This window comes from Athene cunicularia (assembly GCF_003259725.1).
Source record: "Athene cunicularia isolate RWA chromosome 12 unlocalized genomic scaffold, athCun1 chr12_part1, whole genome shotgun sequence".
Classification (NCBI taxonomy): domain Eukaryota; kingdom Metazoa; phylum Chordata; class Aves; order Strigiformes; family Strigidae; genus Athene; species Athene cunicularia.
Window position 1 is genome coordinate 15,887,763 of NW_020799116.1, and position 18,574 is coordinate 15,906,336.

An 18,574-nucleotide genomic window follows, 5' to 3' on the forward strand; every position below is an offset into this window, starting at 1 on the left:
CTATTTTGATGAATAATAAAAGCATTTATGTGTTTTTTAAAAATTACAGTTGTAATGAAGACATACAGAGAACACAAGAATATCTTACTACAGTATTATAGTTTCTAAGTCTCTCTTTTGTCATTGGAGCTCCAAAAAAGGCACTGCTCAAATATTAATATATTTTACATATTAATTTTTTCAGTGAGTTTATTTTACTCTAAAAGACTTAGTGAATGTTTAATTCTTGGATAATGTTTTCTGTCATTATATACGTACATAAACAAATCTGGAAACTCATGAAATATGATTCAATTGTTGAGAACTTCTGGTTTTTCTGTACTGAGTATTTACTACTATTGGCAGTATTTTAAGAGTGCCAATCACTGTATAATTGTGCATATACTGATTACTTTTTTCCATACACTTCTATAATAAAATTGAACAGGTATTCTATGTATCCATATATATATGTTGTCCCTTACACCATTAACTATATAGAACATGGTTTGTAACTAGATTTCCTTCAGCATTTATTTTTGTAAGGACTGTTTTCTCATAAAATAGCATATCTGCCCTAAAGAGTCTCTCATCAGACTATTGGAAGCTAAGGACTAACCATACTAGCAAGAAAATACAGTGAAGCCAGCAAATTGTTTTCTGTCTCCTTGGACATGTTCCAACTTCAGTGCCTTAAAGGCATTTCTTCAGAAGTGTGCATACCACAGAAGGTGGAACTTTGAGAACTACTCATTGTTATTTTACAGCGATACCAGATCCAGAAAGGTCCATTTTGGTCTCCTAAAGTTTGTTTCTGTAAGCTGGGAAAGCCTGATAAAGTAGCTACTGGTGGGTAACATACCCAAGTGTTATCTGGCAGACAGCATGACACGTTTGTTTTGATGTTTCAGGGGATTTTAGTCAGATTTTCCTAATTGCTTCCATAGGTCTGTATCTAGGGGAGTGAAGTACCCTTTTTCATAGGAATACTCTAATCATTCTTTCTGGTTAACAGCAATCATTCATAAAAGACTTGCACACCACAACATGGTAGCCTGATGACTATATCCCAGACGTTCCCTCCCATTCTTCAAACTGTGCAAACAGAAATTAACTTTTGGAGCTTCTTGGTGAAAAACTATTAGTAAAGGGAGTCCCAAGTATAATAAAATTATTACACAGTTTTATTTTGAAGAACATTTTGCATTTGTTTTAATACAAAATGATGTAGGTCAAGAAATAATTTACAAACCTTTAAGTTCTTATCCTGGCATTTGAAATAAGAATGATTTCAGAGGAAGTCTGTAAGCTATTCATAGGAAACTCATTATGTACAAAATGTTTATTGACATGATTTAAACATCACATTTGTAAAAATGTGAACTGGTTTGCTATCTAGCATATGAACTACAGGTAAAACCTGGTAAGATAACTTGTTAGAACAAGTCATTGTTATCCAGTGCTAACAAAATAGACAGTAGCTTTCATTGTTTTTTGATTTTCCTCCAAGGTCATTTCAGCCTCAAAGTCATGTCAGGGTTTTACTGCATTGTGAACAATATCTAAGCCCTCTCTTGGTTGCATAAAAATAAATATTTGAAATAGTATACATAGAATAACAGAAAGGTAGAGGCAATAAAACAGTATACTTCTTGTATCAAGGTTTTGGTTCTGTGAAGAATCACCATATTTCTTTTCTTTCCAAGCAGACTAAGTAGTACTGAAGTAAAGCAATATCATTTTCCTGTGGATATTTTTCACCCAAGATGCTTCCCATCAACATAGGGTATGCAGGTAATAAATTTTGTCAAAACTGTCTCATGACCAGTAATACCCTGGCATGAACTTGCCAATTTTTAAATTATTTTAATATTTATTTTTAGCATGGGATTAATAAAAAAATAAAATTAGAGGTAATTTTTCAATCAAAAAAGTTAAAATAACTTTAAATCTTTTACCTTTCCAAGTATAAGACTGTAAATAGTCAACTGTGCATCCCTTATGCAGAGAGATTCGACTCGATTATTAAAAAAAAAAAAAAAATCTGTTCTTTTGCCAAGTTCAAGCTTGACACTTTATCCCAAAAAGAGATTTACACTGAGAGGTGGCTCTATTTAAATATTTATGCTATAGATCTATATATTCCAAGTAAAAATACTTCTATCTAGAATTCTGTGGAGAGTTACAATAATTAGGGTCCATAAATATTGCTGCAGTTCAATTACGGTACAATAATTACAAAATATAGAACATCTCTTTACAAATACAAATCATTGTATATTACAATTCATTTACAGTAATTTCTACTATATAATTTTTAGCAAACTATCTTATCTAATTCTACTATAACCTGGTTGCAAGTGCATTAGTAAGAATGCAATTATTCCAGTATATTTTGCCCTTAACGTGATAGTCATAAAACAGACTATCTGAATGATATTTTCCTATGTAAACTGGTGTTACGTATGACAGATTATTCTTTATATAACTTTTTTTTTCCAACGATCTTTAACAGGTAGAGCATGACAAACTGTATTTTAGAAGAGCGTTAAGAAAAAAAAAATCAGGAGGCAAGTTTGAAAACAATGTTAGAATGGATATGTAACGGGTAGCTGATATGCTATTGAGTACTGAGGTAATGACATTATTGGTTGTCATTACTCATCTCATGTTGCTATTTCCCACACAATTTTGTGCCGGACTTATACAGACATTTTTACTGACAAAATCCTGCTCTACTACGAAGGACAGCAGCACAAGGTTGAAAGACAGGCAAGATATTACACCTCAGAATCCTGCTCTAGCCCTCAAAAAACTGATTGTCACAATCTGCTTGGTTTCTAAATAACCTTATTCCTACAGAGGAACTGAAGATTCTGGGAGGAGACTTGACGTACTGCAGCTCTGATCACATTTCGGCAACCTGGAGATAATAAATTTTTTAGTTATGGCTTCCTTGAGGTGTGACATCACTTGTACAAAACTTGATTGGTTATTCACTCCAGCTAGTGCCTAGCATCTTTAAATTATGAGGCACTTTTTCTGTTATTAGAATAATTTTCCTTGCTAAATACTATAAGCTTGTAATGCATATCATTTCATCAGCTAAGTCTTCTTCGTATCGTCCCGTTTCTGGTTCTTCATCACTGTAGCCAGGACCAAAATCTTGAAGTTCATAATCTTGTCTGCTTAAAATGGGAAACATATCCCCATTGGTCCCATTGCTAATATTTCCATTGAGAAGATTACTTGCTGCACTTTCCATCTCATCAATAGTCATGTCACATGCATCAGCAATCTCGTGTTTTGTAGCTGAAACAAATTTAGGGTCCTTTGCATACCTTCCTAGGCCTTCAGATATAAGCACCTGGCAGATGGAGGGGAGAGAATGAGATACACAGTGGAATTACAGAACAGACAGGTCACAACAACATTTCTCATTTGTGGAAAAGACTAGAAACACCCCCCCCTGCTGAATCACTACAGCAACTCACAGCAAAACTGTACATGTAGAGAACAATCAAATGGCTCCAAACCACAGTGTGTCCATTATGCGATAAGGAAACTGATAATGTAATAACTGATAATGTAATGCATCTGTCTTTTGTCCTTAGAAGTTTGGGAATAGTCTTTGCTACGCATCAGTCATCAAGCTGATATACTAAAGACAACAGTTAATATATCTCAGATGGTGCAGTTAGAACAATCGCCCGAAACAGAATTTTAGATACGTTCTCAGTATCTGAGATGCTGAAGTCCCATTTGCAAATAAAATGTAACGAAGTGAATTGTTTACCTCATGGTAATGGAAAGGAAGTGATAGATGGAAGCACGAAGAGCAACTATGATTCAGAAATGCTATATACTCTTTATCTCCAAATTTTTTTAATATAAAAGGGAATTCTTAACATTGTTAAGTACACCTGCAAATCAATCCCTGTAGCTTAGTCAACTCTGCATTAGTACACTGATTCACAGAGTTCCTGATCTTTTATTCAGATTACTGCAAAAATGGTTATGTATTTCTATAGAAACAACAGAGAGAACAGGCATATGCATCCTCTCTTTCCTGTCAGCCACTGTGGAAGGACACTTCATAACTGATCCTCAACTAGAAAACTTAAATTTCAAATCTCTGAAATCTCTTTAGTTCGCTGACACACCAATGTTAAGTTTTGGATTCAGTAGAAATTGTTTACTATGTGACAACTACAAGTTCCCCTGTCTTTACCTAAAGATGGTTTTGGGCTTTGAAACAGAAAATACCACATTTCAAAGAGGTGATGTGAACTGAATTACATGCCTTTTAAAGATAATACAAAAACTGAACAGATGGACTCTCCTGGCTACTTCAGAGGTTTCTGTAATACTTACCGCTTCTACCAAGCTGTCTGCACTCCTCTGTTTGTCACTGTGTTTATGCCTAAGGTCATTAGGCACAGTTAAATTGGCTGGTGTAAATGTTCGGTACGAAATATCAGGGTCATCTGTGTACCAAGAGCTCCTATGCAGGGAAGGCAGGCTGCCATTCATATGCTCTGTAGATTCAGCCCTGTCAACCTGGATGAGAGGTCTGTAATAGGGGGTACGGTCCCTGTTGGGAGGGGTTGCAGGAGGGGTAGCCCAGGAACGCGTTGAACGACTTGGTGAATGTTTATGAGCTTTGCTGGAATCCAGGCCTGCAACAGCCATGACCTGGTAAGGGGAAGAGTTTTAGAAGTTAGTGATTTCCAGTGCTCAGTCATTCCAACATTTAGTTCAAACCAATTGTTCAGGCAGCAGCTATGCAAAGTTAACATTTCCTCATATTTAGTAGTTGTGTAAAGGAGGAACAGGACTGAAATTGGTAACTTGACAGGATAAAATGTTTGGGGGTTTTTTTATTATTACGCAGGTCACAAAATCTTGCTTATACAAGCATAGAAACATTTCTTCTGTCTTGTAGGGACAGGATAGGAAGGTGTGAGCACGTTCCAAGCATTCTGGATGGCATCTCTGGGCTGTGGAAATTGCCATCCTTGCAGAGCCACGTCAGCGCTGGGCACTGAGCCTCAAAAGATGTGTACGTTGTGCTTGCAAATTCTCACAGATGGGGCTCAGCAACGGCATAGCCAAAGATTAATAGGCAGTTGTCATATTAGCAGTCCTGGTTAAAAGTCCTTAGGCATCCTGACTCTTTGCAGACACTTAAGAGACACTTATTTTCAATATTTTGTAGAAGGTCAACATCTGAGAAGCCTTGTGTCTAGCACCTACAAGCCTACACTTGGCCTAGATGATGTGCACAGGCAAATGACATAATACATTAGTACTGTTTCAAACAGTGAAAGCCACACGGACACTACACTAGTTCGTTAATAGTTAAATAAGATTTTGTGTTTACCTGCTGTTGCATTAAGTGAAGTGGTAAAGCAGTGCGATGGAAATTAGGAGAGAGTGGTATGTCATCTTGACTACTTTGTCGGCGGAGGCATTCAAAGTTAAAGGAAGATCGTCTATTTGCTAAGGGAAAACATAATTCATTAGGAAAATAAAATACTTTCCTCAACGTCTATTATTTCCAGAATTCCAATGTGAGTCAACTATCACACAAATAAAAACATATCCCTCAGTAAGAAATGAGTTGTGCTAACAGCAGCAAGCAGCTGGTTGTACAATAAAAGACAGATACATGCTATGAGCAAATGCAGTCCTAGGTAGAAACCACACGAGCAGCCTGACGTGACAGAATTTGAAGCATCTGTTTCACAAAGACAGCTTGTGTTATGCAGCAGCCTGGTTCAGAGGTTTTTGTGAACAGAATTGGAGTTAAGTGCCATAGACTTAAGATTCCTCATAGTTGTCACCAGGCACTTAATGCTGGGTATTAACCATCAAGGTTCCTTAAGGAGTCTGCACCAAACTAGGCACCTCCAGGAGGTGATTCAGTCCACTTAAGGCAAACGTCGTGTCTCTCCATTTTCTCTGTGATAAATCCAAATGCAGGAATGTAAGCCTTGCTCCTTGCTCCTAACAAATGCTGGATGTCCCGATACCAAAATTAATAAAAAGCAAACCAAGAAGTCCCCTCATCCAAAACAAGACACTTCTTTGCACCTGCTTCTCCCCAGGAACGAGTCAGAAAGAAAATCATTTCTCAGTACACTTCTGGAAGTTGCTCACATACTGTGGTGATGAGTTTGGTATAAAAACCTTCAGGGAGGTTGACACAAAGCTCACCTTACTAACTACAGTACTCAGCCAAGGCACTCTGTTACATTAGCTTGGACTGAATCCTGATGCTAGCAGCAGCTGTTTAGTGCAATGTTGCAGGTTCTTTCTCTTTTGTCTTTCTTCACGTGAGAACATCAGGACTTCCTCCCCAGGCCAAACAGCCCATACAGTAGTTACAAACAAAAGGTTTGAGCTTCTTTTAAAATCTGCTGAGATACCGAGTCTCCAACATTTCTCAGCTGTGTTGCTGAACATTAAACAAATGATTATGACAGGAGGCCTGACAGTTCTTGCAACATTGTGTTGGTGTGAGTCAAAAGGACTTCCTACATTAACTACGCAACTCAGATCAGAACTAGGTCCTCTTATCCTAGGATATCAAATGCCCTATTATCTAGGACATTTATCTAGTTTCTTGTAAGTGAGATAGAAAGTGTAAGTTTCCTCTAAAGAAATGTCTGCTTAATAGTGTCATCACAATGTTATCAGAGAAGTCAAATGAATCCCGAAGGCTGCAGTCACAGGAAGCCTTCAACCTTTGCCTTGTAACAATGCCCAGAGGATTTTTATAAGGTTGTTCTCCTGCAATGTATGGAATGGATATACAAGCATCCATCTGTTTCTTTGGCTTAAAATCCCTCGGCTATCAGAAAAGCTTGCAGAAAGGTGTGTACAGGAGTCTCCTTTCACAGTCTCCCTTTTGTCCGATGTCTTTTCCTTCTGCTACTGGAAGTGATCAAGCAGCTTTCTGTACATTTCATTATCATTCATCTGAGGTGAGTTATTTACTCTCTATAGTGCAAGACTCATTCTTTCTGCTTTTTCCATCTGTGGCCCTTAAGGTCAGAAAGCCAAATAGCAGACAGCATTACTGGTCTTGTTGTAAGGAGCAGAGTGCCAAAAGTGAGGATCCAGCACTGACGGTATTGCTGAAGAATGTTTTCTTTATTATGTAATTATATATTTTGCTGCTGCCCTTTATTACACTTTTCTGTATCTTTAAACAGTCAGAGACTGTACCTCAGCCATTGTATAATGATCCCACTACACTTGCCTCTGAAACTTTTATTTTTTAAATCTATACCTGCACTTTCTTTAGGGTGTCTGAGACAGGAAAGGACTGAAACCCATTTTCCCACCCACAGGGTCCTTGCAGTCATACTTCCACAGATAAATGGACCGTGATGCTGGCTGCTAGCATCATCAGAAGGAAAGACAACTCTGGCTTTGCTAGAAAGGCAGTCCACCTTAGAGCAGACAAAACACGGAGACTCTTCTAGAAATGATCCTGTGTTGTTCTGTCTGGATGGCACTGGTTAGATGGCATCATCCCAAGCCGCACGCCACAGCCCTGGCTGCACTCTCCACACTGTGTGTAAGAGCACTCTTAGGGACACTGTGGGGTTGTATGGAGCCAAGTGTTTACTGTGCACCAAGAAAGAGCCTCAGAAAGAGGTTTATTTTGCACTTCACAACCCCAAGTGCTTCCTCTCTGTGAGGTGTCAGAGGTCAAAGACCAAAATCCAAGAGTTTTGAGTCTGTGCCTAGATTCACTAGAGGATTAGCACTGTTAATCTTTGCAGTATGGCCTGGAACATACCAAAACAAATTACAAGATAAGAAGCATGAGAATTTTTAGAAATGCAGATAAAGCAATACTGTGCTTGAGATAAGGAGAAACCAAGAGAAAGGTCTAAGGAGGAGAATAAATGAAAATTAAACAGGTTAAAAAAAAAAATCAGTCGACAACACTAAGTCAATCTATAAATTGCAACATTTTCTCCCTCAGAAGAAACTCAGAATATTAATCATTGCTCCTGAGATGGCACAACAAAATACTAGTGTGAATCTAAAATAAGATCCTTAGCTCAGGAACATTTTTGTTTTCCACAGGGACTTGAGAAACTCACATTAAAAAGCTAAAGGCACTGCAAAGGTAAGGAAAAAACCCCAAACCCAAACCCAAAGCTCCATTAAGGTCACTCAGTTCTCTTCTTCCCTGAAAACTGTCCTGCTTCAGTCTCTAGTATTTACTAAAACAGCAGATGCAAATGCCACTGATTACAATGTCGTTAAACAGCAGGACTGTTAAAAGACAGGGGAAGTGCCCGCAGGTGAGAGACAATGGCACCAACTCAGGGCAACACTGCACATCTCTAGGGGTGAATAAAGGGCGCATGGACTGAAACCCTCCAGTCAACGTTTCAAAGCAAACCACTGCTGCATTCTGCCTTGCTATTCCTTCATTTATCGTATCAAGTTAAAACTGGCCATTAAATTTGTTACGTTTATATTACGGGATGAGTGAGGCAAGAGGTACTAGAAAGACTGACTTGTAAGGTAGGATCCATAGATTCTCTGAGCAGTCTCTCAGGATGGATGGATATTTCTGCCACACACAATAATCCACTAGCAACAATAACCAAGAAAAGTCACGTTTTAAATCCAAATTAAAGAGAGGCCTTTTTGAACTGGAACATGTCTGAATGCATTTAAATACTTCTAGATTTGCAAACAAATTGTTCTTAATGTACTTACGTGTTGGTGTTGGAGGTAGCAGCCGTCTCCTAGGAGATCTTTTTGCATCATAACAGATCTGTGAATCATCTTCCTCAAAAAACCCGTGTGGGTGATGGTAACCTTTTGGTCTCTCAAAATCTGAGTCATGGCAGTGATATCTACAGTGGTAATCATATATATGCCTGCATTTAAAACACATAAAGTAAATGTTACTTTAAGTCACTTTCTGTAAACTGATATATTAGATTTCTTCTAAAAGATTTTCAAATCTACTCTTTCTCCAGCAAGGTAACAAAACATTACATTATATAATTACTCAATTTTAAAATCCAGTTTCTCTATTCAAACTGATTTTGAGATAACAAGCATACACTTTTGTACTACTATAGTTACACAGCAAGTTCTCAGGTGAAATTTTTATTAGATTGTATTTATATAGTTATCAGTACAGGCTAAAACGTAGGACCTCATTTTACACTGTTTAAAAAAAAAACCCAAACAACTCTGTTCTACTACCATGCTGTCTCGTGAACCCTAGGAAATATGTGGAGCACAGAAACTCAGAGAACAAAATTAAGTCTTTTAGAGTCCGGGTACTTCTCTTGACGAAAATCAAATCTCGGAAGGGTGTTAATTGTCTGCTTTTATGCAAACCAACAATATGCAGAATTGGGTGCCAATTTTGCCAGAATTCAGATGTCAAAGAAAGACAACAGAGTAGGAAGAGGAGAACTAAGCATGTCTGGCACTTGAGCATAAGCATTTACGGATCTAAGATACAATGACAATAAATTCCTTTACTTCTAGCATGGATTTCATAATAAAAATTTATTGACAGAAGTGGAGGATATTTTTGAGAAGTTATTGGATTTATTCAGTAGAAGGGAAACATAGCTATTGCAAGGAAGATTAACGCAATCTACCCAAGATCTTGTAAAGGCACACATCTTTCTATGTCATAATGAGAAAGAATATTATAGAATTTTAAAAATCATGAGGTATCTGGGAAAAAGGTGCTGCTTTTTTTTTTTTTTAAAAAAAATAGGAAGCCTTTCAGTATTACCAAATATAGGTTCTGTTCCATGGCAGATTGATACTCAGAAAACACTGGAACAATCTCACACTTTAAATCAGGAATATCAGGACTTTCTCCCAAAGTAGCACCCAAGCACTGCCTGAACAACTGGAAACCTATTATTTATGTACAGGCGTGGTCCCAATGCAAAGTGAGGCCCTGCACTATTGCTGCATCCAACGGCACAGTGCTCAAATCAAATGAATATGGTAATGCTCAAAGGTGACCTAGCTTGGGAGCCAGTGTTCTAAAGTCAGAAAAATCCACCACAGTCCATTTCTGAAGAAACTGCGAAATAAAGTTGTAGAGAAAAGCTTACATTTACCAAAATTAAACGAAGGTCTTTTCTTTTTAAGTCTGAATTTAAGAGATTGAATACAAAGATCATGGGATTTAAATACACAGGACCACTACTAGGTCTTTGAAAAAACCTATTGAACAGAAATACTGTAATTAACTAATTTTTGGCTGGAGAAAACAGAAATTAGTTTGAAAACTGAGAAGAAACAGGTTACAAAACTAGAACTCTGCAATTACAGTAAAGAACCTTCAATTAATACAAATTTGGACATTGTGCAGTAATACAAATTTGTAAGAAATGCTAGTTGTTGACTAAAATTCAATTGATGGCATTTCCATAAAGCTTATGAATTAAACTTAAAGAAATCTGTTCCAAACATATAAAAGGCAGGACAGTTATGACAGTGGTAAGTGTTTGTACTAAAGAGATAACAAACGGTGGCAGGAGGAGGATTATTAATAAAGAGGTATAATGAGAATTTTCAAAAGGAAGTTGTCCAATTCTTTATTGGTCCAGCTAGTACTACCTTATGATCTTAGTCCACAGCTCACCAGCTTCACCTTTCTTTCTATGATAAATTAAAGGAAAACCATTTCTAAGAATGCCTCTATCTGAGCTTGATACATCTTCTGCTGTACGTAAAATTTTATTTACAAGTGAAACGCTTCTTTGGAATTGCACTACTTTATACTCAGTTCAGAGGAACTTTGTGCTTTCCTTTGAATTTGGTACAGAAGTTTTGCTGGAGCCTGCACATGATGTCACATGCAAAAGACCTTTGGAACACACACTATTCCTATTCACCATTTCACTTGCCGGCAGCTGTGGAGTATTAACTCCATTAGAGAATCTTCAGTATAAGTGTGCTCAGTGAAGATTTTAGAGATATGTACCTGATTTTTTGAAATATTTTTCCAAGTTTAACAAATATCCTCACCTGCTTCCTGACAACATACTGTCTTCCTCATAATATTCCTCTCCACTAAAATATTCCTGCTCTCCCAAATAATGATCATCATTGCAATAGTCTTGAACTTCACGTTCTTCACGGCAAATAGTAGGTCGACGCCCATCACCAGAGTCTGATCTGTAAATAGCAAATACTTACATTTTTTAGTATTTTATTTATATAAATTACATACTATATATTTTATGCACAGTTGTGGTTTGGTTTTTTTTCTTGGAAGCACATTAAAAGAAAAGCATTAACTCTCTTCTCAGAATGTGGTGATATAGTAAATTGTGCAGAACTGCAGTTCAGAATGTGACTATTTTAGCTGTTTCTTAAAGATGACATTCCTTTATCTCCTTATGCTACAAATAGGGAAATAATTAATATGGGGATGCTCAGTGAAGACAAATACATTTAAGACACTTCTACAAAATATAAATTCAGAGTTCTCTGAAGAAAGACAGCCTCTCTCAAATGTCTGAAGTTTGTCAAATGGCTAAAATATTAAAGGAGCACTCACTGAGGTATTTCAAGAAAAATCAGAAATGGATGTGCAAATTTAGGCATGGAAAGTGAGCACTGAGAGTACATTAAGCAATGCACTTCAAATAACACAATATATCCTATTTTTAAAAGTTGTCTTAGAAAATATTGAGACATAAGACCAGAAAAGATTTTGGGCCCCGTATAATAGGAACTGTACCCATGAATACTTAGCAAAGCTAAAGCCAGTATTTTTTCCAATCTTTGCAAGTTGATTTTAAACAAGGGCTACCATCAAACGAGATCTTCTGGCTGTTGAAATGTGCACAAACCTGCATGGACTTATAAAAGGACCTGAATAATTTTGAAATTTACCATAGAAGTTTATCTTTTTAGAAAAGGCAGTGGAAAATTTGACTTAGAAATTGTCACTTAAGTTATTCAGCATATGTGTTGTCATACAGTTAATTTTGAAAATTGTACTGAAGAAAGGAAAAGGAGGGAGGGGGAAAAGGAGGGAGGGGGAAAAGGAGGGGAAAAAAGAAGAAAAATAAAACGTACTTTGTCCTCTTCAATTATGTCAGAAGAATATCAACTCACCTAATATATGTTTCATAGTAGCGAGTTCTATCCAGGTAAGCCATGAAAATAAGTAGAAAGACATCTTAAAATCAGGTACTTTAGAAAAATTCACTGGTAATTATAATGTCTGTAAATAGTAATTTCACCTTAAAGTATTGCTTTCAAACCTTATTAAAATTATATACATTTCTCATATATCAGATATATTTTAAATACGTATCATACATCAGTAGGCAACAGAAATGAAGCTAAATGCATAAATTAGTTTCATGTAGCATAACTCTTCTTATAGCATATTTATAATATATAAATTTGGTTAAAGGCAAACACATATTTGTAAAGTTACCTCCTACTGCTTGGCCTTCTACGCTTCTCGTGATCGGTTCTGGAGTATGAATGGTAACCGTTTTCAGATCTATGCTCATGATTTCCAAAGTTTGCGTGTTTTCCATGGGCAACTTTGGACACGTTGGCATTATTGAGATTGGCATTTGTTGAGTTTGGAACCTGCTTTCCTATCGAGTTGTGATTAAGATGATTGTGGTATACAGAATTTCCTGTCTGAGGATATATATTTTTCTCAGTATCACTTGCAGATGGAATTGAAGGCCGCTGAACATGTAAGGGACGGTGTGTGGTGTTGATCTGTTGAAATGAATCTCGTCTGTCACTGCTAATATGGTTTATGTGGTTGCCAAAGAGGGCACCATTCCTCTGTTTTAGGGGAAGAGAAAGAAAAAATTACATTAGGTACCTTAACAGAATGCATTTTTGACAGCGATACCTTACTTTTCTCTCCTACATGCATAGAAAAGCAGCAATTCAAATAATCTGTGATTTTTCTTTCTAATTTTATGATGCTTCAGATGGGATCTCCTGAAGTGACAGAGATGTGATTGTGATGACAATATTTGTATTTCGGAGTCAAATCAACATTATGTTGTGATCATTATTCTTTTTCCATACAACTAAATGTGACACCTAGCTTTCTCCACATTTTATTATGCAGGAGAAACCTAGATTCCCATACATGAACATGCACCAACTTCCTCAGAAAGGGATGTGTCTGCTTAATTTTTGAGAACACTTTGGTGGAATTCTCTCCTGTTATCCCAGAGCATGGGTTTGCAACAGGCGTTACTCGGACAGGATGGAGTGCCATGCAACAGCTTGCAAGCGTTTCTCAAGTATCATTAAGCTTCAGTGCTTCCATTTTTTTTACTTGCAGAGGTACAAGAGCAGTAACTCTTTATCAGCCCTGAGAGTGTAGTGGACGGTGAAAGAGAGAATGAAGTGTTAAGTTACGACTATGACATGCAGCTCTCTGACACCTGACCCAGATTATGTAGCCTCCCTGTCTAGCCAGGTGTGGGTCTTGGATGACAGCAGTCTGTCCTGAAGCTCAATCTAGGGAAGACAGGACGTAATGATGGTTGGCAGAGAAATCCATCTACTGTCTCCAGTGCCGCATCCTCCTCTCGCGCAAAGGAGAACAGCAAGCTATGGGGCTTCTGATGTAATTACTGCAGGAGCATGCTTTTACATCTGCTTCTTTGGAAATACTTGTGAAAAATTAAGTTTTCTTGCTGGCTGACAAATGGTTTGCAGATCACTCCTGATTGTAACACCAACTTTACATGCTCACCATTAGACTGAATATCTACAGTGTAAAAGAGGACAATTTTTTTTTCTGATTGATTCTTATTGATATCCCTCACAGGAAATTAGAAATAGCATTTATATTGACCTCTGTCTAATTCCAGGCATTTGTTTTAAAATATGCAGCTCTGTGTCTGTTGTGGTTTGGCTGTATAGAATTTATTTCTCTTCGTCCTATCTACCATTGCAGAAGTAAAGACACTTCCAGTTTAAACCTTGCCACTATCAAAATTTGGGATGGCAACCTTTGTGCCTTGTCTTAGGATTTGCTTAAGAAAAAAATAAGAACTAATGAGAAAGAATTAGGGGCAAGAGAATAACCCTGCAGGAATTGCTTCCAAAATTTATGATGAGATGCAAGTGTCCTGGTAATACCATTTTCATAGATATATACATATTTATAAAATACTTATGCTGATTTGAGGGGATTTAAAATTATTATTATTCTTATTGCTCTTCATATACAGGGATAAGCTCATTCTTTAAGCTCATATTATATGACAAATCAATTCACATAGCTGTGTTCTGACATTACTTTATAAACATCTTCCTCCTCCTCTGGATTGTTTTCCTCTGGTTCATCATCTTGCAAGTCACAGGATATAGCTCGGCGTATTTCAGGGCCAATATCATGAAGTGTCCTTAGTCCTGCCTAAATCAATGACAATATCATAATACATTAGGAATGCAATTATTTTTTTGTTCTTTACTTACAGGTGTGCAGATTTATTTTAAAGGACAGTCAACAAGTTTTTGTACCCTGGCATCCAGAGAGGATGCATCCGACTATAGGTCTCTTTACTGTTATTAATAAAAGGCTTATATTCCTCTTATTACAACCCAGTTGAGGTGATCATGTCTTTATTATCACAGTGTAGATTCTGACTAAAAGACCACTGATGTTTATGGAACCCTATAGAAATAAAATTCATCTTACAATAAAGCATAAGTAAGCAGCAAGAACTATAATAAAATGTATTTCAATTAGATGCATATTTACTGTTAAAAACATGTTTGCAAGCCTGTGTCCACAAAGGAAACACAAGGAGATTTTTGCTACAGCAAGAGCAGTTTTAGCAGAGCTCAGATGGATAAGAAAACAGTGAAATAATTCCAGCTCATCTGCACTGCCCTATGATATGCAGATATTTGATTTAAAGCTTTAGGACAAAAACCGATGTAGCTACAGTAGCATGGACTCGGCATGTATCAGTTCATATTGCTCTCAAGCCTGCTACCACAAGCAACCTTTAGGAAAGGGGATAATGCTGAAACTGCCAAGGACAGACCTGCACATCAGAAAGGAAATGGACATCATACTCAGAGCCAAGAATTCAGTGTTTTTGTGTAGGCCTTACTTACTTCGAAAAGAAGATATTTTTCCTGTTTTGACTGTGGCTGTCATGGTCTGAAGCAAAAAATGCAGTGTTGTTTTTCCCAACTCTTTTTTTAATCTCCTCAGGTTCAGATGAAATCAAAGATCTGTTTGTTTAGCTCTTTACTAACAGTACACTTACACTACTAAAAATCTTGCACAGCACTTGGCTCAATTCTTGATTATGATCTAAAAGCCCGATTTATTATTTTTCTGCATTTTTTGATGCAGATGTGAGGGCTGTCCCAGCCCATCTGAGCTGTACACCTGTGGCATGATACTGACACTGCATGTTACTTGCCCTGGGGTGGCATGAAGATGTGTAGAGAATGTTGTGTGTTTCAGAGCTCCAAATGGAGCTGAAGGACCTTGGAGGGCACCAAATGCAGCCTGGACCCATTCCCGCTGCCTAGCACACACGGTCCTTCGAGTACAGCACAGCATCGCAGCCAAGTTTCAGCTCAAAATGGAAATAGCAGGTTGGCGGGGGAGCAAAATGGCATGTATGCAGTGTGGGCAATCAGAACCTGGAAAGGAATGAACCAAAAAGCTTTGTATCGAACAGTGTAGATTTACTATAGGGTCCTCTTCAGGTTTCATTCATACCAGCGTTTCACTTCCTGACATCAGCCCTTGACTAATCACATTAGCTACATATATTTGGCAATTATATTTTCTTCTTCAGGGATGAACTTTGAGAGTTACGCTATAATTGAACAAGGCTCTAAAAATCATTTACTAGTGAGTTAAAGTACTATAGACTTTTTCTGAATACATTATGCTTTCTCCCACTTCTTATGCTAATTGCATAGTCAAGACCTTCACAAGGTTGCTAATGTCATCATTTTGTATGGTGCTAAAGGGAAGGAAACTTAACACTTTAAGGTACAGATTTGGAAGCAGATGACCAAAGGCTTCCATTTATTTAGCAGAGAATTACTATTATATTTTGGTTATTCAGTCATTAGCAAGAGTAGTCACTTGCATTTCATGTTCACTACCTGCTTATTTTATAGCAAAGAAAATCAGAAAGACCAAAAAACCTTAAAGCTACACTGACGTTTTAACACAAGAATAAACTGAGGTTAGTATGAACAGAATACCATGCAAGGACTACTGAAATAAGAAAATAAGCATTAAAAAAAAAAAAAAAAAGCTGAATAGACCTACGTTATAGCAGTGAACATAAGAGACGCAGCAGTCAAGTCTTGATTCCCCCATGTTATTTATCTTCGCAGAGCCCGTCTTCTAATGCTGAAGCCGAGTGCACTGCTCTACAACTACACAATAGCTCCGTGCTTTCCATCAAGCACAGGCTCCCTTCAAGCTAAGCCTCCCTGTGAACACAGTGCTCAGACAGCAGTATTATAAATTGTAACCCTGGCAAAAAAGTGGTAGCTTATAGTACTGTCTGCCAAATTGTGACAAAGTCCCACAGATGTATGCCTAAAAGCTGAGAAAAGCCACGTGTTTGGCAGCAACATATTCAATAGTGATTTAATTCTGATTATATTTCCAACTGCCTTCTGGTTTACTTCTTGGTGAATTACTCCTTTACTCAAGAGAAAGCAGGCAGCTTTTATCATCTCATCTCTCTTCAGTAATACTCATTTTCATGTAACAGACCTCTTGCAATGACACAGACAACAGCTGAAGACTAAAACCTGGATCGCCATATATAAAAGTATATATTAGTTAAACTAAACCAATCAGCTTTATTCACTCACAGACAGTACTGGAGCCACATGTTCTACAAGCAACATCAGCTTGGCAGAATTAAAAAATTCCTCGGTTTATTTTGCTCTAACAGAACTACCCAGAATAATTTTGTGAACTCTGTCATTAAAATTAATACTTCCATGTACTGCCTCATTTTACCTGGTGTAATCTAAAAGTATTCTAAAGAATCTAAGGGCTATTTTTATGCCAGAAGAGCACTGCATAGTAAGACAAATCCTCACGTTGAGCTCTCACTGATAGGAGAATAATTCTTCATTAGATCAGTCAACTGACATTGAAGTGGGCTGATATAAAAATGTAGGAATTATTATTTCCTGTCAGTAGGAAATTCCCTTCTCTGAACCACATTTAATGTCTTCTGAGAAGATTGTAGAAGTAGCATGGACTGATAAAACATTTGACTTTACCTTCAAGCACTTCAGAACCAAATCAAAGATCTCTTAAATAAAACACACACAAAAATCAAACGAACCTTCCCCACATCTCTCCATTAGTTACAGAGAAGAAGGGTCCTTCTGATACAATTTCCCTATAGAACGTTGCCCATTTTAGTCCACCCAGCAAGAACCCTAGAGACATTGTAATGCACAAAAGAGCAATGGAAGTATACCTTATCCTCCACTTATCCTCCACCCACAGAGGTTCTAAAAACTGCTACATTTAAATTTGAGATAATTTCTTCTCTTAGGAAAAAAGCTGATTAGATGAGACTTTTCAAAAAGAGCACCTGGATAGTGATGTGTCTACATTTCCCAGAGGTGTGCTCGTTTCTTTTCCACTATGACTGTTTAAGTTCTTATGAGGCAATTATTTCTCTAAGCAGAAATTTATAAGACCTTTTATTGTTATTACATATAATGATTCAAGACTAGCGACATTCCTGAAGCATCATGCTATAATGATTTTTTTTTTTTTTTTAAAGTTAAATTTGAGTGTTATACAGAAATTACTTCCTCACGGTCTTTGAGCATGGTTTATCAGAGCTGCAGAGGAAAGGAAATCACAGCTGATTCCTCTTTACTTTCCTGAATCAGAACAACTGGGAGACACCAAAGACTGATATAAGAACTTCCGTAACATTTCATTTGGTTGATAAAGATTGCTGGAACGGTCACAGTCTCTCTAATCTCCCCTATATCCTTATTTTTAATGACAGATTCTTAATTCCTGAAGATTTTCTCATGTCCTGAGAGAATTCTCACCTTTCCTTAAAGGAAGCTTCATGATTATTTTATGCCATTTCAGCAGTAAAAAACAACTTTAAAGATTTTCCCTGAAGAAGTGTAAATGTGAATAATAAATGTTTATTTATTTCCTATTTTTGGCAGACCAAAATAGAATTCACATCATTTCAAGAAGCAGGAAGCCAGTTCTGCCATCATATATACATCTAATATCCATCTCGGCTCACCAGACTGGGAACCTGCCTAGTTCACAGAGCTGTAAAACCAGGCCAGTGGCTCACATTTCTAACAAAATGTGTTTAGTAATCCCAGAATATTGCAGAACACAAAACTGTTCAGTTCCGTTCATCCCTAACTTTCCAACAGAATATTGTTACTTGTTATACAAAAATGGTTTTGCCTAATGTATCTGTAACTTGAAAAAAAAAAATTTTCTCACTTGGGTGTTAATCTTTATGTGCACCTACCCTATACCTTTTAGTAAATTTTGTTTTCATCAAAGACACTGGAA

General features: G+C 37.1%; 1 protein-coding gene across 16 annotated transcripts in view; it reads right to left on the minus strand.

Annotated features, from left to right (window-relative positions):
* Positions 1 to 1,140: 1,140 nt before the first annotated feature.
* Positions 1,141 to 18,574, minus strand: part of CACNA1D (calcium voltage-gated channel subunit alpha1 D) — a 232,573-nt gene continuing 215,139 nt past the window's right edge. For all 16 annotated transcript variants that reach the window (XM_026857486.1, XM_026857485.1, XM_026857471.1 and 13 more), the window contains 8 exons: positions 14,300 to 14,416; positions 12,452 to 12,819; positions 12,124 to 12,150; positions 11,026 to 11,175; positions 8,731 to 8,894; positions 5,363 to 5,481; positions 4,354 to 4,674; positions 1,141 to 3,346 (listed from right to left, as the gene is read on the minus strand). In XM_026857486.1, coding sequence (XP_026713287.1) covers positions 3,053 to 3,346; positions 4,354 to 4,674; positions 5,363 to 5,481; positions 8,731 to 8,894; positions 11,026 to 11,175; positions 12,124 to 12,150; positions 12,452 to 12,819; positions 14,300 to 14,416 — 1,560 coding nt within the window. In that variant the 3' untranslated portion in view covers positions 1,141 to 3,052. The remainder of the gene's footprint in view (positions 3,347 to 4,353; positions 4,675 to 5,362; positions 5,482 to 8,730; positions 8,895 to 11,025; positions 11,176 to 12,123; positions 12,151 to 12,451; positions 12,820 to 14,299; positions 14,417 to 18,574) is intronic.